The sequence below is a fragment of the Guyanagaster necrorhizus genome, assembly GCF_019112545.1.
Source record: "Guyanagaster necrorhizus MCA 3950 unplaced genomic scaffold BT62scaffold_16, whole genome shotgun sequence".
NCBI lineage: Eukaryota > Fungi > Basidiomycota > Agaricomycetes > Agaricales > Physalacriaceae > Guyanagaster > Guyanagaster necrorhizus.
In genome coordinates this window covers 1,064,265-1,088,861 of record NW_025064895.1, presented here as the reverse complement: position 1 = coordinate 1,088,861, position 24,597 = coordinate 1,064,265, and the positions used below count along the sequence as shown (strand labels likewise).

Below are 24,597 nucleotides of genomic sequence, written 5' to 3'. Positions count from 1 at the left end.
AGCGTTGCAATACATATTATTCTTGTATTAATCCGCAAATCTACAAACCTCGAGTAGACGCCCAAGGAAAGAGTGTCAATGCAGGTGAAATTTAAAGATAAGTGCTTGTTAGAGGGGATACAAATGAGTGTGTAGCATTTATTCTAAATGGCACAGCAGCATGGTTAATATGAACGTAAACATTCATAGACACTCGTTTCCGCCGCGACGAGCCTGATATACACTCACAATGAACACAAGAAGTAGTTCATCTCACTTCGGTTCGTTCCTTCGAGCCCCGCCATGATTTGGAGTGGTCGACCCGTCTCGCAGGCCAACCGACATATACGGCACCCGACTCGGCGACTTCGCCCGATGTCAAAAGCGTGTGCTCACAGAGCATGCTGCTATCCTCCATGGAAGCACCCGAAAGCAATCTGGAACCACTTCGCATAGCACAACTGACGAGATCTCGCGTGAGAGAATGTTCTATAGTACCAGTGAACCGAACAGCTCACCCAGTACCGATTTTCAGGCCGTTAAGCGCGAAATTTCCTCTCGAGTTGATATGCGCCACGACCGAGCAGTTGTCTAGGGACACATCATCGCCAAGCTGTAGTTAGATCGTCATTAGTGGAGGTTGTTCTATAGAACACGATGGACGCTTTACTTCGACCAGATCGGGTTCGGTCATCAGACCAGCTTTGCCACCGACGTATATAGCGCAATTCTTGCCGATCTTAGCACCCAACGCCCGCAGATACCACACGATGAAAACAGTTCCCGTCATGGGGAGTAGGATTCCTCCATTTCCGTACCCCTTGTAGAGCGGACGGGAAAGGACCAGATGGAGTTGCCATCTCTGGCAGTAACTGCTCTTATCCCATTCGTATTTTCCCACGTTCCGGCGACCAATAATTATCCATTTGGTCACGATTACCCACAGAATAACGGCCAGAGCTTGAAGATTAAGCACGACGGCAAAACCGATAGCGATGAGACCATAGAGCACGACGACACGGTACCACACGGGGCTGAAGAAATGGACCTCCGGGAAATGGATATGTAACTGTCGAAGAACCTGAGCTGTGGCGACGGCACTGATCGACCAGAAAGCGGCAGAGCATGAGGCAGCGAAGACATTGATAAGCAGGAGGATGGAATAAGGAAGGACAAAGTAATCAGCTTGGCGTCTATAGAAGGCCTTTCCAAACGGTGTCGTCGTATCGCTAGTTGGATCGGGGTCCTTTGAACCTTTGCTGAAGCAGATAGCCTGACCGCGATCTTAACTTCGAGGTCAGTGCACAGTCCGCAGACAGATATATAATACAACATACCGCTACCCATCCATGTTGAGCGCTCTTCATAGTAAGCATCCCGAGTTGTCATAGTACCGGATCCCAACACAGCGCGACGACCCACCCGTACACCGGGCAGAAGGATAACTCGGTCGGCAATCATAGCTTTGCAAAATCAACTAAGTCTTTTAGGATGAGAGAACAATCTAATTTCACTTACCACCGTCGCCAATGACTATCCTCTCAGATGAAATGGTATCCGTAGTGAAGACCTCAGAACGTGACCCAAAGACTACATCGTTACCGATTTCTAACAGTTCTGGTTCGAGACAGTACATCCCAGATCCAGGCCAATAGATCCGACGGCCAATTTTGGCGCCCATTGCACGATACGCGATCTATATCGAAAGTGAAGTATTAATCAGATGAACTCTCAAGTCCACAAATTCGACGACTCACGGAAACAGCCTCGTAATGAGTACCCAGAATAGAGAAAGCGTCCCTCAGACGATCCTGAGACAGGAGCACAGAGTTGATGTATCGCCGAAGTAAAACCAGCTGTGATACATCTTCATCTCTGCAGGGCCTGTTCAAACCAAAGATGCGCTTCACGATTATCGAGACAACGAGGTGAATTAGTGGAGTGAAGACGGCCCTGATTATTCTTGATATCGCGTGATAGAGCACTCGTTTTGATGTTGCAAACCAGAAAATCACGGCGACGAGAGCGTTACCGTGAGGTCGGATAAACACAGTCTCCTCCAACATCAGATAGATGGACGCGAACCAGGGTAGATCTTGTAAGGTGATTAGTCGAAGTGCAGTGATGCTAGTCAAATGATGCGCTTACAGGATATGAAAAGCACCAAACCGAAAATGGGATAGGCTACGAAAACTTTCAAGAACCAGTGCGGTCCCCGGAAAGAAGTCCTGTTGAGCGCCGCGTACGCCGATGGAGAAGGAGCTTCGTTGCTGGATGAATGAGGACCATAGACGGCGCCATCTGGAATGCGAGCCCCCGGTGCCACTTGGGTATAGGTGTTGACGACGGCATTCTTCCCAATGACAATATGGTCAAGGCGGAACTGTCCATCCCTCTCGACACAGAACCCGCGAATAAGAGCGGTGTCGAGACGGCAGCCGTCCTCTAGACTGATAAGGTCGTACTCGCCGAGCTTTGCCTTGTGCGCTATGCGGACGTTCTTGCCTATGCGAGCACCCAGGAGACGGAAATAGAGCTTCTCTAGGGCCGGGTGCAACGCAAATATACCACGACCAGCCGTCCGCAAACTCTGATTAACAATCCACCAACGCAAGTAGTATGGTGACCACCTACTCGATGGTTAGAAATGACATAAAGCGATGAAAACAAAGTAACTCACATCTTGTAAGTACCAGGTTTATATCTTCCAATGACAATCCACTTGAATGCTATCGCAACAACTGGTGCAACGACTCGTGTCGCCAACCGCGCTGCAACGATACAGCAAAGTAAGACGCCCATCCGTTCCCAGTAGCTGTTGTCAATATACCTAGCGAGGTGGGACATAATATACAACAAAAGTGTCCCTAATGTGTCATGAGTGGTAGCCTAAGGCATAAACTATAAGTTACTCACAAGTCAAAGCGGTTTTGAGGGGATAGAAAAAAATAAATGGGAAGGATTGAAGCAAAATAGAAAGAGGGTGACTCTGCCCACGAAATCCTTTGGGTGATTTCGTGCTGTCCTGCTCGCCATAGCTTAGCGTTGAATCTGAAGGTGTGTCGGGTAGCCTTTTGTAAGGGAGAGTCATCATGGAAGTGGAATTGGACGGGGTGTGCTCTTGTTGAATCTGGATAAGCTTTGCGATCCCGGAAACAGTGCTGTTGGCAAAGATTGCAGAGATAGGTATAGCCGCACCTGTGGCCTTCCGAACGAAGTAGGATAATTTTCCCAGAAGAAGAGAGTTGCCGCCAAGTAGGAAGAAGTCGGAGTCCCTTTTTATCCTGTCCGACTCGATGGAAAGAAGGTCAGAGATGATGTCGCGGACGAGAAGTTCACGTGGCGTCATCGTTGAAGCGTTCTGGCGAGCGAACTCTTCCTCCATGGTGGAGAAATCAACTTGGCCATCAGTGCTCTTCAATAGTGGAGTCCTCAGTACGCGAAGGGGGTCAGGTAGGATGTAGCCTGGCAGAATTCCGGAGATGTACTCCATCAGAGCGTCCTCACCAGGGGCGTCCTGGGATATCAAGGAGACAAAGGCTTCGGGATTGCCGTCGTGGCGGAAACGTACAGCAACATCGGACACTCCATGTGTTGATAGCAGCGTGATTTTGAGCTCGGCAAGATCAACTGACACATTTGAGCATGCAATAGGTTCCGAAAGTGCTGCTAATGGAGGAGGGACCTCTGCTTCGAAATGACGTTGGACAACAGGGACACTGTCGGTCATGCATCCAAGACCGAACCGAGTCGCTAGTTTGATTCGAAGAGGTTTGCCAGCACTAATAATGAAAGGTCATTGGTGGGCATATAATATGCATTGAAGCTTAAAGCCGCACCTGTTTTTTGGTAAGTCCGCCATATATACGATCGCAAATGGCCACTTCGAAGGATGCAAGTGGTCTCTAAAACAAAGTTATCGTTCAGTTGACTGAACAGCTAACTACAGCTCCACTCACTTCAGTAGATCGTGGAGCTGAGAAAGCCCGACTCGAGGCCGATTAGGGATAGGAACTATAACAACACCAATGGCTTCCTGCAGAGCGTTGTGGTCAATTGCGAAAGCCAGAGAAGCCTTTGATAAATGGTCAGCAGCTGAATAGATCCACGAATGGATGAGGCCGACCTTGACATGGTCTCTCGCCGCCGTCATAATGGCCTCCTCGATCTCGAAAGGAGAAATGACTTCCCCTCCCTTGTTGATAATCTCCTTGGAACGACCGGTAATGAACAAATAACCATCAGAATCCACATATCCTACATCTCCTGTGTCAAACCAGCCTTCACTCGAGAAAGCGGACGTGTCGAGAGGCATGTTGATGTCCGGAGAGATCTCGTAACCTTCAAATGTGGGCAGCCCGCGGACCGACACCGCTCCAGTTTTCCCGGTTGGAAATTCGCACTCTGAATCATAGGGATCACGAATTGAGATGTATGGACCGCACGCTATTCCAGAACATCCGGGACGTTCAAGTCGGTACGTCGTGGGCGGAGAGGCGATTGGCATGCATCTAAATAAAAGCCATGATCGAGTGCGGAAATAGGGACTTGTGTTCAACTCACTCCGTCATCCCGTACGAAGGCAGAATAGTGGCCTTTGTGAATCGATTCTGGAGTTCAACAGCAAGAGAAGGGAGTAAACCACCAGCAGCATTGCAGATCATACGGATACTAATGTCGCGATCTGGGTCAATGTAATCAGGTTGTGACGTAAGGACAGCATGATGGATTGTAGGCGCGGCATAGTACCTTTGCCACTAGCGTCAACTAAATAGGCGAAGTAATAAAATATGACATACCAAGTTGCATGTAGCTGGGAAGCGAGATTCCAGAATGCGATCGCGTCAAAACCGGCACACATGATTGCGCTTCCACCAGAAAATGCGGGGGCCCATAGATTGCGTATGATCCCACCGACGTGGAAAAGTGGCATCATGTTTACTAGTTTGAAAGTTAGAATAATGGTACGTACATAGATATGTCACTCACAGTTGACGTCGCGTGGTTGGAGATCCCATGAATGAACCACGGCCCAAGTACCCACAATCAAAGAGCGTAGAGTATACGGCACAACCTTTTTCTTGCCACTAGTACCCGAAGTGTGGAGAACGAGCGACTGGTCACGAAGCCCATGTGGCGTCGATGGCGGAGGAATGACCATGTTACCACCCACCAATGTCATGTGGAATAATCCCGCGGGCCCCGTTGGATATCCTTCTATGTAAACAATCTCGCAATCGAGGGCATCTTGAAGAGCCAGAAGCTCCAAACGGTGACCAGCCTCCTTCGTAGAAACGATTGCCTTGGCGTTCAAGCGATGCGCATCTTCTCGAAGTTCCGACGCTGTGCAGCTCGCATTGATAGGAGCGACAGTGTGATAAGTAGCAAGAGAGAGAAGCGCGAGAGCATTCTCTGGTCCAGTGGGAAGCGCAATCATGACTCTATCGTTAGGACCCAGAGGTGACCGGGATGGGGAGTGGGGAAGGGCAAAGGTTTTGACAAAATTGCGGAGGATGTCATGGTTTAACGACGGGCGAGAGGGATCCTGTGAATAAATGGCAGGCGCTGGGATAGAACAGAGACAATCTAGCAGGGTATGGACCCGTCCTGAACTAACAAGACGTTCATCAATGAGGTCTCCCAGAGAGACTCCTGACGAAGGAATGAGGTCGCTTAAGAAGGAAAGTGGGGTGGACATGGTATCAATGGGCTTCCAGGGTGAATCCGACTCTGGGTCGTGGCACGAGAAGGGGATGGGGAAGCTTGAGTGCAGGACGTCGACCGGCTGCTTAAAAAGAGCCAATCAACGAAATATAACTGTCAGGAAGCACACGGGGTGGGGGTTTCACATTCAACCATATAAGCGACGGAAAACCGTCTTAACCTAATGTCATAATCGTGAGAAAAATTTTTCGATCATTCTTAGACCCATGGGAGCGGGCCAACGCATCATCTCAATTTGGCAATTGGATCGAAGCAAGGAATAATTTTCGTTTACGAGGATCCAGAGTGCGGGACCGGCAGAAACACGTACCAGGCTCAACGAGTTTCTATGACGAAAAGCAAGGCAAGTATCGTCCTTTCCTCTGGGAACATATGTCATTTCCACTGATTGTGAGGTGCCACCTCGATATCAGTTGCGATTTCTTCGTACCAAGCTTTGTGGCTCGAATGAGCTTCAGTACGAAGAAATCGCTACTGCTATGCTGGTCGCCTTTGCAACGAACCGCGCACCTAAACAGATCAACGAAGGAATGGACCGGTTCGCTCGCGGTACAGAGCAACGAACGGCATGGAAAAAGAAGTTCGACAGACAACTTTGATGGGCGGTCCAGTTCAAAGAGATGGAAACAAAGATACGTAAATACCGGCGTTCCATTTCGCATGTTGTCAAGTCGCCTGCCAGGGTCACCGCTGCGTACCGACAACGCCGAAATAAAGGTATTACTCACTGCCAAGAGCGACGGAGCAGAGGCTTGGCATTCCAGGTTCACTGACATCGCTGCCGACATCACTGAGGCACCAGCTTCCGGAATTCATTGGAATTCCAGTGGACACCAACTGCCTGCCTCGTACCCTACAGGCCGTACTCTCTCAGGTTCTGCCAGTCTCTTTGGTTTTAATGTTTGTCTTATCTCTCGTAACACCCCAGGCAACTTTCAGGTCCATTTTTTGGAGTCCGCCAATTAGAGCTCGTGCTGCGTCCTTTTCGGGAATCTTTGTATTGGGCATTTTCTGTCGGGCGTTGGCACATCAAACGTGGGCCCCATTTATCTTTCTCTAACTCGCTCTCGGGTTGCCTGAATACCGATAGCGACACTACAGTAACAGGGCCCTTTACTCATTTCTCAAGTCGGGCCGTACGGAAAAATGGACTTCTCGATAATTACACCGAACGTACGTTACATAGCAAAACAAAATCGAAGCAAGAATGTTTTCAATCGTATTTGTAGATATCAGAACAACTCCATAATCGAGAATTATTCGTCATTATTACCGTCGGTCCTTGTCCTCGGGAATGCTCTTGGCTTGAAAATCATACCATGTAGTGATATCTTCCCGGCGTCGATCGCTGCATGCGATTTTGAAATAAACGGCGAACTTGGAAGTTGGAGAACGCACTTAGTACGTGCCAAGTATACATGCTTCGGGGCAACCGGCTGCCGCCCATGTTTCGGGTTGTGTGTCGGCTGCACTAGCGTGTCGAGGTGCATTGAGAGCCCGGGGCCATAACATTCAACGGGAGGGTTGCAGGTTTTGAGGTGGAGTTGTCGGGGCATTTTCAAAGCGAGAGATAGGGTTTTGACAAAAGCAGGGAAAGGACGGGATATATGTTGCTACCACGCAACACACATAAGGCCCTTAGTACACCGTTTCAGATAGTGTTTCTCTAGACTACTGCCACTTTTGGGAACAGAAGATTCTGCGTACAAAGGACAAAGATGGAAACTCGAGTTTGAATTCTCAAAAATTTCAATATTTATTTCGACCCCTAAACCCTCATATTAGCAGAGGTTCTATCGTTCTATCAGGGTGTGTGTATCAGAATGCCACCAAATCACCTCCCTGAGAGTCCTACTTTACAAGTAAGCGGCTCAAAAATGTGCCCAATAAATGAGCCGAACCCGTTAAACCTATCGAATGTCTCCCGCTTCAGGTAGGCTTCAAGGTCCTCGAACCTCCGCCCTGAGCCCTTATCTGTACATGAACTGAACTCGAGATATCTAACGTATCGACTGCAAAAGGCCCGAACTTCAGACACAGAGCGCTCAATCCTCCTTCCACTCTATTGGAAGTCCTGACCATATGGATACGCTAGAGCGCATTCCCATGTAATTGCGTCGGTATCTTTAAAATTCTTTATTTCCCACAATGGAACCTTGGGATCTCGCTAACACCCGACGCACAAGACTTCCAAGTGTCTCACCGATGGATATCAATGTCGAAAAACGTTCGAAACATGGAACCTACTTGGCAAGTCTCAGTACTCAAGACGCTTCCCTGTTTCCCACCGAATGTATGTTCTCATTGAATAATAGATCGTATCGTGTGCTAAACTAGCGCAATAATACTTATACCGTTCCAACACATGGAGAGCCTGGATGGAGGTCCCCATCTGCCTCATAAGGAGTTGGCGCAGCAATGCCTTGAGAGTTGAAACGGGCGAATCCATGCCCGCGCGAAATTTGATTAGGAAAGAAGTGAAGCGGACAGGAGTCAGATCATCCAACGAGGTAATGACTCGGAGTCCATTCAGAATTGAAAGCTATTCAAGTAAATCCGTAGCCCAGACTTAAAGAATTGCTGTTTCCTCTTTCTAGCCAACGTCGTGTTGCAGCTTTGGCTAGACAACTGGCTCTTAGTAACGATTAATTTTTTGGGGGTGCGGACGCATCGTCTGGTATATAGATCAAATGGTAATTGCCGATGATGAACTATTTCCTCCGAGTCGAGCGTCGGGAATGATTAAGCGAGGCACTAAGTCATAATATGTCGTTATCGTTCTTATGCAAACCCCAGTTGTCGATGTTCGGTGAGGGTAGTACAATTGAGCGAGAGCGATAACGGGGATGTTATTCTCAAGGAATTTACGTAGTAGGAGTACCGACGGCTGGGAGACGGAGACGCATGGTGCAGTATGGTATCGGACATAGTGTTCATGTGGGAGAGGGTTTAACGACTTTGAGGAGTAAGGGTCAATGTTTTAAACTGCTCGGAGAAAACTGTTCACCGTGATGCGCCTTGTGTGCGTCATCTTTGCCGCAATTTGCTGACAGTTACACACTGAAGACAGTAGCCTCTAGGTTTAAAAGCAGGCGGACTCAATATTTGGGATTTCTTGAGGTCAGTGCAACACATGAGCAGCACGATTGTTGAGCGTAGTATGCAGCTGTCACAAAGAAGATGCCAAGGAGATTTGTAGGGTCATGAGAAACGGGGAGTCGCACTGGAAATCGTATCACAAAGCACGACTCTGAGATGCTGGTGGAAATTCCGCTTCCGACGGCCTGCCTAATATATAGAAGAAACTTTAAATATGTTCAGGAGACTATGGGGACTGCCGCACCAGTTCAAAGAAACTAATGATTGGTACTACGGGACAATGGAACCACCATGATAAGAACCTGGTAGACGGAGATCACTGGCGGAAACCTACGCGCAAATTTTAGGGTACTCTGAGACACTGGCGTATCCTGTGAAGAATCCTGATAGGTCCATAATCCACATTGTATTGTTCTCAATGGAACTGAGAATCCGCCCATCCCAGCGTTTCTGCCTTGGCTTTCTGATACTTGTCCGGATGAAAAAATCCGAAAGGTTTGATACAGCGACCCTGAGTAGACAGGTACTCGCGGAGATAACAGTGAAAAGACGACGAACGTTGAATATTGTTATAGTTTTAGGTGCGGAGAGATCCCTCCGGTTCTGACAGCTGGATAAGGTCGAGAATGCCGCCAACATGGAAGTATAGTTAATGCCAAGCTGCATTGACCTGTGCCTAGACTCGACCTTCCTGGCACTCCAACCACAACCAAAAAAAAAAGGCGATGATACGAGGCTGATTACACAGAGCGGAACTGAATGCCATGGTACCGGTCTTGCCGCCGGCATTGGCCCGGGAACACGTGAGCTGGGTCAGACCTCTACCACTTCGTGAACCACCAGTGACCACTATCAAAGATGTCCAATGTTGACGGATGCCGATGGCAGTAGTGTCGGCCTTTGGGTATTGGTTGTACGCTGGCCCACTGAAAGGCCACTCTTCAGCAACTTGAACTTGAAGCTGTGATCTTTATCATGTATAGCACTCATTAATGAGAGAGATCATTACGAGACCAGTAGCTTGAAAAATAAGAAAGGAATCTTGAGTTATAAGACTCAGTATCGAAGCCCAAATTGTCTTATTAATTCAACATCTTACCAGACCAGATCGAAACACATTCGTCGTTACAGCACCGTCGATTCATGGCGTTCAAACATTGAAAGGATACTCTGACATTGTCGGTCGGGACCTATAAAGATTTACTGTGTAGAACGAATGCAATTTAGCCAGAAGTCTTCGTCCACGAGCCATGGTGGTCATACCTTGATAGTATGGTTAAAGAACGGGAGATGATCTGTGCCTATTGCTATTTCACTTGGAAGCATAGACTAGCATGACGCATTGGACGCCACCTGGATATGAAAGAATACTTGATTTCAGCGTCAAAAAGGTAAATATTAATCCATGAGAGTCGTTTGGAACAAATTGGCGAGGCGAAAAATACGTACTAGTACTTGTGCGAAATGTTCGGATATGAATGATTTGGCACGATACACAAGAGTCCACAAGTCCCTGAGATGAAATGCCACGCAGTATCATCGACAGGTGTCAAATTCTTGCATCGCCATCCGCAGTCCACTATAGGTAGCATTCGTCGTGCTTGACTGTCCCTGGAAAAAACTAGCTGATGATGATTAAGTTCCTAGTGATCCTTTTTGGTTGCGCCTAGCAACAGTTGTCGTAGGTAGGGTGCCTCGAGCCTAAGGACCATACAAATTTCGTTACATTGTGACTCGGAGAATGAGAAAGGAGGGGCCGCAGACTCCTTTTTAAGCAAGGCATGAGAGTTAGAGGATATCTTTGGGCGCAGAAATGAAACTGAGATGTCCCTCATCAGATCTTGTCTCTGATGTAAGACCAGTCCCACGAATTTGAAAGTCAAGGGTGGGTAGCAACGCGGTCACATGATCAAATCCGCCATGCTTTGGACAGGCAGCCAAAGCGACACAAACATCGATGGAGTATACGAACTCGGTGGGAAGCAAACACAAATCTCACCTTCCTTTCCTTCTTACTTGCATTTGTTCAGATCATGGTGATCTTTGAGCATTTACATTCTAGTTCATCCTGTTGGAATTTAGGTGCTGGTGATTCGGGAGGAGGTGTATTGGACTCGAAGGGAAGGTATATTTCATCGTACAGAGTAGGGACAGTGGGGGTTCCGAGTCAAGTCGATAGGTACGAAAATGTCAAAGTATAAGGTAAGCAGTAAATATATATAAATAGAATATGACATTAAAGCCGTGAAAACTGAATCTCAACACATTCAACCTATCTGCACATCGTTATTATTATATTCCCCGATTCTTTTACTACAACATATATCCCATTCGACATGGTTCTCATGACTGCACGTTTCATCGTTCTCGCCTCCTTTCTCTGTCTGGCTGCCCTTTCTCAGAACTCGCTCTTTGTCAATGCCGCCGCTATACCTCGCTCTGACGTCACGAGTACTAAGCTTGCCTTTCGCGAACAGGTCCCAAGTTTTCACCTTCTTCATTACGTGGCTCACCAGTCTGTGCCCGAATCTCACAAAGGTGAGGAGACCGAGAAGAAGGGAGCCAAGAAGAAGGAAGAGAAGAAGGACAAGGAGAAGCACCATAAAGCGGTTCGTCAGACATTCTTGCGCAACATTACTACTGGAGCCATCAATCCCACCATGTATGACTCCAGTAGCAATGCCTCTGTTCCGAGCTGGGAGATGGTCAATGGTGGTGATGAAGAGGATGCCACGGACTTCGAGGAGCAGGACGAGGTGTCGAAAGAAGCAAAAAAGTTATTCGCCCCAAGTGTCCGGACGCCAGCGCCGAAGACGAGTCGGATGCATCTATCGTAACCGTGATCCAGATTCACACGATTACCATTATCGCCACCGTCAGTGGTACGGCATCGGCGCTCTCAGAGACGATACAAGATATTTCAACTGACAACTCGACGATTGTCGTGCCATCCACGTCTAGCAGTGCTTCCTTGGCTACCCCCAGCTCGCTCAAGGTCGAAGTTTATGCGCCGAACGCGTTTTCTGACTCCAAGTCTTCTTCTCAAGAGGTGACTTTTAGCATGTTTGTGTGTTGTATATGCAGTGAGTACGAATCCTTATCCCTGGATGTTCAAGGTGTAAACGAGTTGGCCACAATGTCTGTGTTTACTGTAGCAGTGAATGGAAGTTTTGAAGATCTTTGCAGTCTATCCTTTTGCATTATGAGAATATTACCGATTTCTTGCTCCTTTGGTACGGAACGACGTTCTGGTTAATTGTCCGTCGAATGCATTTTCAGTTCAGAACTCGAGCATGCTCACCGTTGATGGATATAAATTTGTTGCTGACTAGATTTACGTCGTCTCCGGATGGCACTGCTCACGCTTCTGTAGTCATCATTCCTCTGGCTCTGGCTCATAAAACGCTGTAAGTTTCAGCATCTCGATCATCATCACTTGATTTCACTAATGCGTCTGCATTGAACTTGGAGACTTCAAACGGGTTCGAGATACAGGCTGTAAGCAACACATAATGATAGATGAAACATCAATGCATCATCATCCACATCCATGTCGGAAGGAAATCCCTATCATCCCATTAGCCGCATTCTAACCACAGTCCTCTGTCCAGGGAAAAGTGGATGCGAGTACTCTGGGAGGGTAGCAATCTCCAATTCGCCATGCATATCTTTGATGATTCTTATATCGTCAATCTTCTCCGCTCGGTCATGCATTGTGACGTGAATACGGTGCACACAGCGATAACGCGTTAGGATGCCTCCATACGCAAGGGTTACGTGGCGGGTCCTTGGGCTGTGAAGGAGACTAGTCAATGGAGCGAAGATTGAAAAGTGGAGGAAATAGTATACTGACTCAAATGCGACCCCGCCAACCCTCTCCATCTCGCCCTTCAACCTGCCGACAAAATCGATCACAGCGGCTTGGCGGTCACAGATTGCATAGTCCAGAGCGACAACAGAGTATTCACCATCAAAGCCAAAAAGTTCGCCTTCTTTAGTCATCGTCTTCTCCTGCCAAGCGCCCCCCGTATCTTGTTGGTCCATTGACGAGTACCTATCAACTTCGTCGTCTTTCTTCGTGTTACTTCTTTTGCTATTTTCCTGCTGATACTTGATGATAATCCACTCTGCCTGTGCCTCGAAGAACCCTCGTAGACGCTGTTGATAATCGCTGAGGAGCTGTGGGAACGAGCCGTATTCAGGATATGCCGGATTGCGTGCCCTCTGATGCTCCCTCGTTCAGTTCATGTTTCAAGATCGGGATATAGAGCCTTACCCTCCGAAAAGGCTCACTATTGGTCGCCTCCACCTCTACTCCTTCCTGCCTACGCTTCCTCAGCATTTTCGTCCTCTGACGACACCCTGTGCACATTTTCCACTTGTACGCCTCCACAGGTGGGATGACGGTGCTACAATGCCGGATGGTGCATGTCCGGTACCCAGGCGGGAGGTTTTGCTCATCCGGTTTTGGCTGTTGACAGGACATCAGAAAAAGAACTGAAGGACAGAAAGGAAGGACGACTCACACTCAGGCTCTTTTCCTCCTTGTCGAGGTTATACGTTCCCTTCGTGATTCCGAGCCGCTTTCGCTGGTACTCTCGGTGGTGCTTTCGACAGGATTTGCAGCATTTCCATGCGTATTCATGGTCAAGGGGAGCGGCACACGCATCGATTACACACCTTCTCTGGGGATCGGGAGTTGCACTAGAAGATGAGGCGACCGACGACGAAGCAGCAGAAGCAGCAGCGATTTTCTCTGGGCCTCTAGGAGGAATCCGGATTACCAACTTCACTGGCTGTGCGGGCGGACGTACTTGACGTGCTGATTGGGGAAGAGGCTCATCGTCCTCGCTCGTGGTATCTCCCGAATGTCCAGAGTCAGCCATTCGTCGTTGGTTTATTCCTGCGAAGGGCGACTCTTCATCGCTGCTGCTCAGATCCGTGAGGTCGCTGTCCCATCCGGATGTGGATTCCTTCTCAGGGGGAGGGGCGGTAGTGCTAGGTACTGAGGTCGAAGGGCGAGTTGGTTCTGAGGGCTTCCATTCGTCCCTCTTGCGCTTGGCTGGAATGATGATTATCCCCACGCGTTCCCTCTTCTCTCGCTCTTTACCTTTTATTCTGTTCTTCCAGTCCTTCATCACGCATGCTGGACAACGATGCGCAGCTGAAGAGGCGTGGATGAGGCCGCTGCAGTTTGGTGTCGTACAAGGACGGAGAGGCTGCGCAAAAAGAAAGGGTAAGGAGATGATGTTTTGAGGCAAAGAGCCAGAGAGAACGCACCGCAGGCACTATCTTTTTCATCTTAGGAAGAGGCGGCGGGGGCCATCGCGGCACAGTTGGCAATTGTGGTATCGATATTATCACTGGTGCTGGCGGCGCTGGCGCAGGCGCCAGCTCAACGTTATTGTGTATAGTCACCTCAGGCTACCTCCAAATCAACACAATTCCGAAGATACAGGGCATCGATATCATACCTCGGGATACGATAGATCGTCAGGCATCCGAGCGCTTTCATTAGCACCTGAAGCATCATCCGGAATAACGATCGGCGAATCCTTCGACCTTCCAGCGACTCCCTCCCTCTTCTTTTTCGTCGAAATGAGAAGCCCGTCCACATCAAACGCGCGCCGGTGCTTCACGGTCCTGGGGAACTGTCCCACTGCAGCCAAAGGTCTGCACCTCCCGCAAAACACGTCTTCATCGGTCGAATTTCGCGGCGTCAAGATCGAGCCACAGCCGAAGCGCATGCACATGCGGATGCTGCAGGGGGCGATCATCTGTGGTGGATTGGGGATCGTCTGTACGAGTGGGTGAGGGAAGATAAATTCGCCTTTCGAGTTGAAGTGCACCGGGATTGAAGGTGAAGCTATGCGTGGGTATGGATTGAGATTGGGAATTGGTGCTGTGGGTATGGACGTGGCGGTCTGTTTCGGAGGGAAGACGGAGGTGGGATTGTCAAGATATTTTGGGAGTTTTCTAGCATTCTTCTAACATTTTTGGTATTAAGACTTGGGATTCAAATCTTTTCGTTGAACGACTCGACAACTCACCTTCCCGTTCATATTTTTCTCTCTGGCCTTGTCCTTGGGCGCCAATCACGATCAGTCAAAAAGTCCTGAAAATAGGCGCTGATGACATACATTCTGCTTCTGCTACATACACACACTTTGTCAGCTCGCTGTGTTCTCATGGAAGATCCGGGAACATCAACCTTATCGTTGCCGAAAAGTTTTTGCATGCTCTCCTTTTTCTTCTCCTCCCATGCTCGAAGGCCCGCTTCCACTGCATCCATATCAGCGTATCATCAATTAAGCACTCAATCTCCGGTGTGACAAGCAAACACTTGAATTAGAAAGCAGCACGACGAGGTAGGCCTAAGGAGACAGCGACGACGACTGCTCATTTGATTTAAAAAACATTTTAGGTGTGAATTGAAAGCCCGCGATGCATCGGGCGTGCGAGTTTTTTTCACTAACTTCGGCTGAAGGGTTGAATGAAGTTTTTATCATTGAGTGACACACTAGGTTGATACGCAGGCCAACTCGACTAAATACACGAGCCATGGAGAGAGATGTAATCATGAGAAAACGCACTGAAGTGTCAACTTAAATAAATGCTGAGTCAAGCTAAGGTAGTGCACTATTCGACCGACGATGTGATATAGGCTGAGAGCGACGATCCTGGAAGTACGGCGAAGCGATGGCAGACAAAAAGGGATGTCATCATCTCCATAGAATGTATGTTGGCATACGCACGAAATGCGACACACGGCAGTGAATACGATCTCGAAACGTCAGAAGGAAGCAGAGGAGACGCGAATTATTTGGTAGAACCAAGTAAAGAAACGACAGTCTTTTGAAGAAGTCCGTGCAGCCATCTATGAGACGATGAGCCGATAAGATACGGACGATACTACAGCAGCTGCGTGTACTACTGTAGTCAACTGCGCTACGAAGAATGATGTTGACAGGACTAGCCGCAAGGAAGGGTAAGCAATATCGAGATTCCGGAAAGTTTAGACAAGACCCAGACCCTCGGCGCGACCGATGAAGCATACCACGGTGGGTATCATACAGGAGGTTGGAACTCTTTCATGGCCAAATTGCAGTAGACCTCTGTATTCAGTCTTGTGCCCTTGTCTGCGTCTCTGGCACATTCCTACCATCTTTTGCCGGAGAGTGATGATTCGGGTAGACTGACAAGTTCTGATCAGTCAACGAAATGTAGGGATGTAGTACCACATGTTTCTTTCTTGTAGTGGGCTCGGAGGTCTGAGATACTTTCGGCGACAAGCCGCAAGATCAGGCCGTCAGTGCCCTTCGGTAGCAAGGCCGGCAAGTACATATAGCACCGGCGCCTCCCAGAATCGTAGGAAAAGAACGAGTATCGGAGAGAGAAACCAGTCCGTTACATGTCTAGGTATACGGGGCTTGAGTTATTCGTAATGGACAAATATAGGGAAGCGGCGATTGCGCAGGGCTGGTAATTGAACGAGAGCACAGGAGGATAGGAGCCAAGTGCTAAATCGGATTACTCGAGGCATTCGTTTCGGCTGTAGATCAAAGCGCGTCCCGAAATTCCGCTTTGCGCAAACATTCGATGCCCAGAGCTTGACCTGGAGTGGTTTCCTGTTTGAAACGACCCAGGCCATATTCCGTTCTTTCGCCCCTAGTTGACGCGGTTCGTGGACTGAATCCCGAGACGAACATGCACCCATGTGGAGGACATTGACAAAACTAGCCAAAGGTACGTGACAGAAAAGCGGAAAAAGATACGGGGATCCAAGAATAGTTGAATCTCGCGAGAAGACTAGTCCCTTCACAACGATGGAAGAGGGGGTACTTTTGTGATCATTGATCAACCTGGAATTAGGTCCAAAACACTTCGGTAGAATTAAACGGGAGAAGGATGATGCCAGGATGATGGAGCGCAGCGACTGCAGACCCTAGAGCGCGTCATCAGTTCAGCGAACGAGAATAAATGGATGGCGGCTGACCTTGCTCTCAGTTAAATTCAGTCTGAGAATTTGGTGTTTGATGCAGTTGCTGATGTTCCGGTATCATCGCGTCGGCAGATTAAAAAATATAGAAAATTTGACGAAGGAGATCTGAGATTCGTCTTTGTTCTAAGAAGCAAACACAGAATATTAAAACGAGCCTGAATGTTAATATTCCATGAACAAACTCACCACTATCCAAGCAAACCCTGATGGTTCTTGAAACGATTCTTAGCCTAGTATATGTGATGGTGCGAGAAGTTGAGCGCGTGAACAGGCGAGTAATCAAATTATTCAGCCCTGCTATCATAACTATAGTTATCCTTGAAAGCTGGAGATTTCATTGGCTGGCAGCAATAGCAGATAGGAAGGAAGCGTCTGGTGGAACCCTCAAAGTGCAGAGGCTACGTGGAACGTGGTGGAGCTAGACGGTACCTCCTACCAGCATGGCGCTTGCTTCGTGGTGATCTGGTTGCATAGGAACTGAGGAGAACGGACATTCCTCATTAACGATGCGAAGGAGTAGATTATCGGCCATGGTGGTTGAAGACAGAAAGATACGCGTTATTTGGCTATCTTTGCACTATGCCATTGCCACTGGACCACACACAACTTTCCCGTCGCCGCGAATTTTCCTAGTGCTTTCACTGTGGTGTCTGTATTCCTGGTTGTATGTTATTGGAAGAATCGTGAGTACAGGACCGATGGTGTTATCTACTTCTCTATCCTCGTTTCCTCTGAGAGCTCTCTTCGCGTTTTACGGGGGTTCATCGTCTTTGAGAGCGTCCATTTCGCCTGCAGACGCAAGGTATCAGCGAAGGCTTCGACTTTGTTGAGGCCATGAATTGGATAGAATAATGCAGATCAAGCCTTTGTCTGCTGGCTCTCGGTGCATGTACAGCTACAGCAACGAAGTATCTCTAGGATATCTGCGAGTACTGCACCCAGGGACGAACAATTGATTTTATAGGCATTACGATTGGACGAGGCATACGGTCTCTCGATACTGAATCGATATTATCGCTGGCGCGCAGGTTTGGCCATTGCAACCGAGATGCGGCACAATACCGGTAAGCTTCGGGCACTCAGGTCAATCACCGCCTCAATCAATGCGCTCTGATCTTGACTACCACTTGCGGTTTTGAAGTATTGGCCTTTGGTTGGACCACCAATTGACGTACCCCTTCCACCATGGCATATTCGTCTTCTCAATCCTCCAGTGGCTATGCACCGCTGGACAGCGGGCACTATGATTCCAACGTCAGTCATATACCCCCTTCATCCGACATTTACATGTACGGCGGCAAACGCAGCATCCTTTCGGCACATACCGATCCATCTACACGCCCAACAACCTATAATCAGCTCATCGATTACCTTGGTATGCTCGCTGTCCAAGTAATCGATCCCGGTGATCTCTCCATCGGAAAGTCCATTGGCATTGGGGCGACATTTTACGTCCAAGAGGGGACCTTAAACAACTATACTGTTCGTTCGACCCTGGTTGCCATCAAAACACCTCGCGAGAGCATACATAAAGATACTTTCATCCTTAGCTCGCTCATCCGGGAGGTCCTCGACGAGATTCGAGTAATGTCGTACTTTTCATTGCACCCAAACGTGCTTTCCATCTTTGGCATCTGTCTTCAGAAGAGTGGCGGAGAGAGGCTTTTACCACGGCTCATTGTTGATCGTGCTGTTGGTTCGCTAGGGTCATTGCTGCGAAAATCATCTAACGACGACGGTCAAGGCATGCCTTGGGAGCTGAGGATGAAGTTCAGCCTCCAAGTGGCGGCAGGTCTTGAGGCGCTGCATCAGGTTGAAATCGTTCACGCGGACGTCAAAGCTGACAATGTTCTCATCTTCTACGATGCCAAGAACTGGGACGTCCCGACTGTGCCTCAGCTCTGTGCCAGGGTCTCGGATTTTGGCTTCTGCGTGCCAGACACGTCGTCAAGGGCTGCATATGCTGCGTCGAGAGGTACAGTTCGCTTCAGAGCGCCAGAGGCGCTGGCGGAGGCCCCGCCGTCTTTGAGGCAGTATGCTAACCAGCCGGAGAGGGACGTATATTCGTACGGAGTGTTGCTTTGGGAGATTTTCAATGATGGAAATATGCCATTTATCGGTGTAGATGATAGAGATGTGTCGGCTCTGCAGTTGGGGACAGAGGGTAGCGCTGCCAAACATCTCATTATCACTTTTCACGGGAAGGAAGATGCCCCCATGATGGGTCCTCTCGCTGCTATCAAAGGAGCAGTCCAGAGAGACCCTCGAAGAAGAATCAAGTGGCAAGAAATCTTTGATGTCATTTGTGCGTCGAGCGATAATCGCTGTTTGTCTCCGGATCCCGATAGGTCTTTTGTCGAAGTGAGAACAAAATTTTCATGCCCGGTTTACATATAACTTATGAATCCCTAGTATTTCACTCAATCGTGGTGTCGTCAACGTGAAATGTCCTGGAACATCTTCCAATCGCAAGGATTATGGTTGCCAACCATCCCGATACCGTCGCCGGTGCGTCCTGCTTTGCTCACGTTTTCGTTACTAACCAATGGTCTATGCAGTCTACTGCTGATGATGGCGCCTATGCTAACATTGTTCTCCGGGAGCTGGAAAATTCAATGCAATCGAGACCATCCGACTGGATTACCACCATCAGACTCGCCCTTCACTATTTCATGCGTCGCGACTCAGGCATCATGGAGGGCTTACTGCGACGTTTTGCTGAAAGTGACGTTGTCGAGCTCGGTGAATATGGAAGTCCCCTCCTCCACTTGGCTGTTCGCGTGGACGCTGTCGATGTCATGCACGCGCTCCTCAGCAAGGGAGCCGATGTTCATGCCGCTGACATCATAGAGGATGAGACGCCCTTACATGTAGTTCGCTCCGCCGAAGCTGCACGAGCATTAATCGAGTTCGGAGCGAACGTAAATGCGTTGAAGCGTTCTACGCCTCTTCATTCATGTATATCTGCAGACATAGCTGAAGCTTTGCTACAAAACGGCGCCGATGTCAATGCTCCCGACCGCTACCACCATTCTCCAGCTCTCCATACTGCCCGATCCGCCGACATCGTTCGGGTTCTCCTCAAGTACGGTGCAGATCCGTTGAGTAAGGATAGATTTGGAGATACAGCACTGCACCGCGCCGTTTCTGACAAGGTGGCCCAGTGTCTAATGGAGATATGTCCTGAACTAGTCTTTGTCAAAGGCCAGCTTGATGGGACACCCCTTTATCGTCGTGTAGCGGATTGGTCCGCGGAGACCGTACGAATGGCGATTCGTCTGGGTGCAGATGTAGATGCGCCCAGCTCGTATGGAGACACTGCTCTCCTCAGGTCGCATGAGTTTACAGGTGCTCTGTCTGACGTCGAAGTCGTACGTACCCTCATCGAAGCAGGAGCCAAAGTACCGATACCCAAAGACGACTTCCTTTCAGCAACGCCATTGCACGAAACGGTTTCGCCTCCTTTGATGGAGTACCTCCTGGAACACGGCTTTCGGCTGTATGTTAACATTAGAGTACGTAAGCGGACTCCGTTACACGCTGTAGCTTGTCGTGACGTGGCGCTTCATAAATTTTGGTCTCACCGCGAGGAAGACCGGAGAGGCGGGGAACCTGCGTCCTCTTCTATGCGGAACGGTGGGACAGCACACCTCCTCCAGGGGTCCTCCTCAATTCCATCCGTGGAGTTGATGAAGGTGCTCCTTAAGTATGACGCAGACCCAAATATTCGTGATGACGAGGGAGATACGCCGCTTCACTTCGTGGCGCGAAACTTTGTTGGCCATCAGGGCCATCTGGAAAATCTCAATCTCGTACGTCTTCTGTTAGAAGCAGGCGCAGATATCGATGCTCGGAACTCTACAGGTGAGACACCTCTCCATTGTGCTGCTCGCGTCGAGACCGTCCTGGAGCTTGTTCGTTTGGGGGCGGATCCAACGATTGCTGATCACCAGGGTGTAACGATCCTTCACAATGCATGGCGCTTCACTGGAGATTGCGAACGCGTTGTTAAAACCCTTACTGAGCATGGTGCAGATGTCAATGCTGCAGATAAGCAAGGGTCCAGACCATTGCACTATGCATGTCGTGGCTACGAGCAGGGTAGCCTAGGATTATCGCAGGTCGAGCGCTGGGCACGGAGTACGTGCTTTCATCAAGGAACCCCTCCTTTAGGGCCGACTATCCACGCTGCATTCGAAAATGCTCTGCCTATCGTCAGGGCTTTGTTGGATTGTCATGCTGATCTTCATGCTCGGAATAAGGCTGGGGACTCGGCTGTGAGAGTGGCGTCGAGACATCCCTTTGGACGGGACGTGTTCAAGTTTTTATGCGAGAGAGGAGCGGACATAAGCGAGGTTCCGAGGCCTTGGTGGAATTTTGACTGATAGTCGAAGGAAGGGACGTTTGGGATATACATGAGATGGTAGACTCCAGAAGAATATGGGCCCGACTTTCGACGTTGCAACTTCAAGATGCACAACGTGATCTCTTGCCGACTGCAGGGAAGACCATGAGTATAGCTATCCCTAACGCGAAGCGCATACCAATGCTGCACGATACTTCCCGCTGTATAACGTCTACTACTGAACTGTACGGTAGAACACCAAGAAACAAAGCATCTCGTGGCTATAATTACCGTGCTGATCTCTATTCTCTACTAATCCACCTAATACTAATAAGCACAACGGACTTATAGGTCGATACAAGACAAGACAAACCTTAAAACGATCAGTTATCTGCCTCAAAGGACACAAAACATCTTCATAGAGCTTTTCTCTGAGTCTTCTCGTGTTCTTCAGTTGCCTACTCAACCCGAGACATGTCATGGTTGCTAGCATTGACATACTTTGAGCCCATCTTATTACTCAATCGATGGGCACACACTCTCATACGCTCATACTCTGTCTCTCCACGCTTCGGCTCTCCAAACGCTGCACGCGCTATCGAAAGTATCGCTCTCAACGTCTGACGAAACTCGATCTCGATAAGCACGGTGCCAAAATAATGCAAAATCATATCTAACGTCGGCCTGTTCCACCAAGTCGTCTGACCTTGGAAGTGCAGACGGAGTGCTCGGCTCATGAAGACGTACAGGTTTGAGACCGACGTAGAACTCAATGATGAATGCAATCTGCACAGCAGAAAGGAGACAAGCCTTTGTTAATGTGTGAGAATTAGTCATTAAATATCATGACTATAGCTTACCACAATGAGGAGCGTCCTCATGTCATCATGCCAGTGCTTAAGCACATCCTTGTCAGACGCACGAGCTTCGTGGTCGTAGAAATCCCAGAGTGTCAACTTGACATCAGTGCCTGCACGCAGCCGTGGCCCCTGGGCTGTTGTCGATGTGAATTCTGAGATACGATTTTAGTGTGGAAATGGATGCCAGGTAGACTAACAAGACATACGAGACGTAGCATCACCGGTTTCCAGGAAGAGACCCGCCGATGGACTGACTGCCTGCCGGAGGTAAAGGAGCCACTGGTGTCGATGGACTTGTGGCCTGACTAGTAGGAGCGCTCCGCCGAGCCAAGTGACGGTTGGTTGCCGAGTATGGGGCTGTATGCGCCACACTGTGGCTATTATTCTCTGTCTCTCTTGCGCGTTCATGTGCTCGGCCGTTAGGCAAACGAGGACCATCCCTGTCCGTTTGGAGTAAATCAGTCTCGCCTAAGAAACTCTTCGTCAGGCCACTCGAGTCAATGTGTCGATGCAAGCACTCACCTGCTACAGAATCACCGTGAATTTCCTTGGTACGGATCTGTAGAGTGCGAGAGGAGGATCTTCTACGGGCCGAGAAGTTCAAGCTGGTGCCGTCCAAGGGAGGAGACAGAGACGAAACGACAACGGTAGGGCTCGGATACTTATCGTTGTTGATATTCTCGTCGGAGCCATCAAGGTTCAACGTCGAATGGGGGAGGGGGCTGTTAGTGAGGTCATCCTCAGGCCACGGTTCATATTCAAGAGATAAAGAGGTTGTCTAGGAATCCATTGTTGAAGGAGTCGTTGTCGATGGTAGTCGCTGCAGAGAAACATGCATTATTGGTGATGTCTTTCCTTCCAGACTATCACGACCGCTTACCGGCTGCTTTCCGATCTGCTCCCACGTTATTATCACCGGGTGCCAGTTTGCGGGGCAGAGAACCGACGAGAAGGTTTCTTCTGCTGAGTGTCACGACGCCTCGGGGACCGCCTCCACCGACATGCCAGGAGTCAGCCGGTGACATCTCAGTAGCTACGAAGACCACTAAGCAGTAACATGGTCAGCGGTTCCCTGGCTCAAGGATTCCCTCCCGTTCACATCTTCCTGCCCTTCTTCGTATCACCGTTTCTTCGTGCATCCTCAACAATTCTGTATATCTCTCTTATACCCTATCTCTTCTCAAGGAAGCCTCTCTGGTCCCTGTGCATGCCGCTGTCACTGTCACCGATCCCGGTTGAGATATCATCCACGGCGATCTTACAACATCGGATATCATGCTCTTCTGGACGCACATATGGCTTTATGCTCTCGGATGGCGTCCGATTGTCAATACTGTTGGGAACTTGGCATGGTTGTACGGCCTTATTGGAGGGCTTACGCGTAGGATGAGGGGATCAACGATCAACCATGACTGTCAGTGCGAAGGAGGGGTGATCTCTGGGCATTGTGCAACGGGACCCTTCATTCCGACCTGATTAAACATCCACTCATACATTAAAAAATGTATCTCTTGGACGTTCACTCGGGCTCTGAGCACTTTGGCAAGGTAGTACAATTGAAGACAGTGTAGTTGTTGAGCATGTAAGTATACATACAACTGTGTTACATCTATACTGGCCGAGATTTAGAACATAATATAATATGTAAAGTCGAAGGTATCTCACGGAAACGCTCCTCCAGATATTCAATGTCATGAATGAAACCCGAAAAATGAGTCTTCCCAAGCAACCAATCAAGAATAGTGATATCCAGCTCCTCCTCGGGTTGTAGAACCCGTGTCCTCGCATCGTGAGCAGCTGTAATGGCTTGCCTATGCTCGAAGGAAGTAGACTACAGGTCGATGTCGTTGAGGCCGACAGACAGGTACATAAATAAAATCCTTAGCACATCGCCAACCGTAACGCCGGCAGAATCATCATGGGATTTGACAATAAATTCCCATGGGTGGCAACGAGACACGATGTTGAGCCTTAACATTCGCGGGAATGTAGCTGGCTCAAAACAGAATGCATCGAACGCTTCTTGTACGCCATTTCGAGCTCGTATAGCAGTTTCCGGAGGATATGTCATATTCCGGACGATACGATACGGTTATCGTTAGCAGAAGAATCGGATGAAGCATTGGATGAAGTCGCAACTCGGCAACACTTTCAACGTCAAGAACTGGCCCATCTACAAAGGAGCTATCGATTAAGGCCGTATTGGGTATAGAATGAGGGACGCACAGCCAGCACCGACTGTCCATTTATCGGGCATCATATCTCTAAACTCTGGAAAACCATCTGTTTTCCTTTCCGGCCTTGAGAAGACCATTTGAGTCGGCTGAGGGGTAATTCTCTGACGGCGAAGCTGGGCAACGAGTTGGTGACTGTCCTGCGCAGCCGGTAGTGTTACAGGAGGAATTGGACCATCGAGGGGTATCTATGATACAGATATTGACTGGTTCGATGACTTTGATGACAATGAATACGAGAAAAAATCCTATGAGAAATCTGTTGCAGGCAGGTTACTTTTACGCAGTGGATAATAGGCCAGACTGAGTACGACGGTCAATTGCTTAAAGGCAGAGGTACGTATGACTACTACT

At 48.9% G+C, this 24,597-nt stretch overlaps 12 protein-coding genes across 12 annotated transcripts; 4 read left to right on the top strand and 8 right to left on the bottom strand.

Moving 5' to 3' along the window:
- Positions 1-247: 247 nt before the first annotated feature.
- BT62DRAFT_981429 (AMP-dependent synthetase and ligase) lies at positions 248-5,416 on the bottom strand (the record flags this gene model as incomplete). Its single annotated transcript, XM_043189595.1, has 15 exons — positions 248-440; positions 498-592; positions 650-1,263; positions 1,317-1,442; positions 1,498-1,675; positions 1,737-2,074; positions 2,128-2,609; positions 2,660-2,846; positions 2,896-3,761; positions 3,819-3,884; positions 3,939-4,054; positions 4,106-4,490; positions 4,543-4,728; positions 4,779-4,920; positions 4,969-5,416. The coding sequence occupies 15 exons, from the start codon at positions 5,414-5,416 to the stop codon at positions 248-250; spliced, it is 4,422 nt and encodes a 1,473-aa protein (XP_043038647.1).
- Positions 5,417-5,879: 463 nt separating this feature from the next.
- BT62DRAFT_212134 (uncharacterized protein) lies at positions 5,880-7,407 on the top strand. The gene is made up of 6 exons (XM_043180076.1): positions 5,880-6,046; positions 6,117-6,577; positions 6,643-6,738; positions 6,805-6,876; positions 6,933-6,977; positions 7,029-7,407. The coding sequence occupies exons 2-5, from the start codon at positions 6,151-6,153 to the stop codon at positions 6,950-6,952; spliced, it is 615 nt and encodes a 204-aa protein (XP_043038646.1). The 5' UTR covers positions 5,880-6,046; positions 6,117-6,150; the 3' UTR covers positions 6,953-6,977; positions 7,029-7,407.
- Positions 6,973-8,631, bottom strand: BT62DRAFT_1007533 (uncharacterized protein; the record flags this gene model as incomplete). Its single annotated transcript, XM_043177351.1, has 4 exons — positions 6,973-7,051; positions 7,102-7,316; positions 7,559-7,715; positions 8,495-8,631. The coding sequence occupies 4 exons, from the start codon at positions 8,629-8,631 to the stop codon at positions 6,973-6,975; spliced, it is 588 nt and encodes a 195-aa protein (XP_043038645.1).
- A 191-nt stretch (positions 8,632-8,822) lies between these two features.
- Positions 8,823-9,793, bottom strand: BT62DRAFT_212071 (uncharacterized protein). The gene is made up of 3 exons (XM_043180075.1): positions 9,137-9,793; positions 9,047-9,072; positions 8,823-8,991 (listed from the first exon to the last, which is right to left on the bottom strand). Exons 1-2 carry the CDS (start codon positions 9,589-9,591, stop codon positions 9,060-9,062), a joined length of 468 nt encoding a protein of 155 aa, XP_043038644.1. The 5' UTR covers positions 9,592-9,793; the 3' UTR covers positions 8,823-8,991; positions 9,047-9,059.
- A 1,344-nt stretch (positions 9,794-11,137) lies between these two features.
- BT62DRAFT_1077342 (uncharacterized protein) lies at positions 11,138-12,213 on the top strand (the record flags this gene model as incomplete). The annotated part of the gene is made up of 3 exons (XM_043179293.1): positions 11,138-11,558; positions 11,594-11,865; positions 12,135-12,213. Coding segments are annotated over 3 exons (772 nt in total), but the record flags the coding sequence as incomplete, so codon positions are not given.
- A 24-nt stretch (positions 12,214-12,237) lies between these two features.
- On the bottom strand, positions 12,238-15,215 carry BT62DRAFT_211871 (uncharacterized protein). Its single transcript, XM_043180071.1, has 9 exons — positions 15,014-15,215; positions 14,943-14,954; positions 14,853-14,885; positions 14,277-14,789; positions 14,083-14,226; positions 13,329-14,021; positions 13,079-13,273; positions 12,656-13,026; positions 12,238-12,595 (listed from the first exon to the last, which is right to left on the bottom strand). The coding sequence occupies exons 1-9, from the start codon at positions 15,092-15,094 to the stop codon at positions 12,373-12,375; spliced, it is 2,265 nt and encodes a 754-aa protein (XP_043038642.1). The 5' UTR covers positions 15,095-15,215; the 3' UTR covers positions 12,238-12,372.
- A 796-nt stretch (positions 15,216-16,011) lies between these two features.
- Positions 16,012-17,336, bottom strand: BT62DRAFT_1077340 (uncharacterized protein; the record flags this gene model as incomplete). Its single annotated transcript, XM_043179292.1, has 4 exons — positions 16,012-16,159; positions 16,214-16,281; positions 16,337-16,747; positions 17,241-17,336. 4 exons carry the CDS (start codon positions 17,334-17,336, stop codon positions 16,012-16,014), a joined length of 723 nt encoding a protein of 240 aa, XP_043038641.1.
- Positions 17,337-19,110: 1,774 nt separating this feature from the next.
- Positions 19,111-21,414, top strand: BT62DRAFT_212016 (ankyrin). Its single transcript, XM_043180074.1, has 2 exons — positions 19,111-19,165; positions 19,217-21,414. Exon 2 carries the CDS (start codon positions 19,282-19,284, stop codon positions 21,187-21,189), a length of 1,908 nt encoding a protein of 635 aa, XP_043038640.1. The 5' UTR covers positions 19,111-19,165; positions 19,217-19,281; the 3' UTR covers positions 21,190-21,414.
- Positions 21,415-21,483: 69 nt separating this feature from the next.
- BT62DRAFT_211884 (uncharacterized protein) lies at positions 21,484-22,783 on the bottom strand. Its single transcript, XM_043180073.1, has 4 exons — positions 22,532-22,783; positions 22,216-22,477; positions 22,010-22,161; positions 21,484-21,959 (listed from the first exon to the last, which is right to left on the bottom strand). Exons 2-4 carry the CDS (start codon positions 22,445-22,447, stop codon positions 21,699-21,701), a joined length of 645 nt encoding a protein of 214 aa, XP_043038639.1. The 5' UTR covers positions 22,448-22,477; positions 22,532-22,783; the 3' UTR covers positions 21,484-21,698.
- A 198-nt stretch (positions 22,784-22,981) lies between these two features.
- On the top strand, positions 22,982-23,461 carry BT62DRAFT_933560 (uncharacterized protein; the record flags this gene model as incomplete). The annotated part of the gene is made up of 1 exon (XM_043186579.1): positions 22,982-23,461. A coding segment is annotated over exon 1 (328 nt), but the record flags the coding sequence as incomplete, so codon positions are not given.
- BT62DRAFT_211882 (uncharacterized protein) lies at positions 23,449-23,901 on the bottom strand. Its single transcript, XM_043180072.1, has one exon. The coding sequence runs from the start codon at positions 23,795-23,797 to the stop codon at positions 23,498-23,500; it is 300 nt and encodes a 99-aa protein (XP_043038637.1). The 5' UTR covers positions 23,798-23,901; the 3' UTR covers positions 23,449-23,497.
- BT62DRAFT_933559 (uncharacterized protein) lies at positions 23,552-24,564 on the bottom strand. Its single transcript, XM_043186578.1, has 2 exons — positions 24,236-24,564; positions 23,552-24,182 (listed from the first exon to the last, which is right to left on the bottom strand). The coding sequence occupies exon 2, from the start codon at positions 24,078-24,080 to the stop codon at positions 23,841-23,843; it is 240 nt and encodes a 79-aa protein (XP_043038636.1). The 5' UTR covers positions 24,081-24,182; positions 24,236-24,564; the 3' UTR covers positions 23,552-23,840.
- Positions 24,565-24,597: the final 33 nt, after the last annotated feature.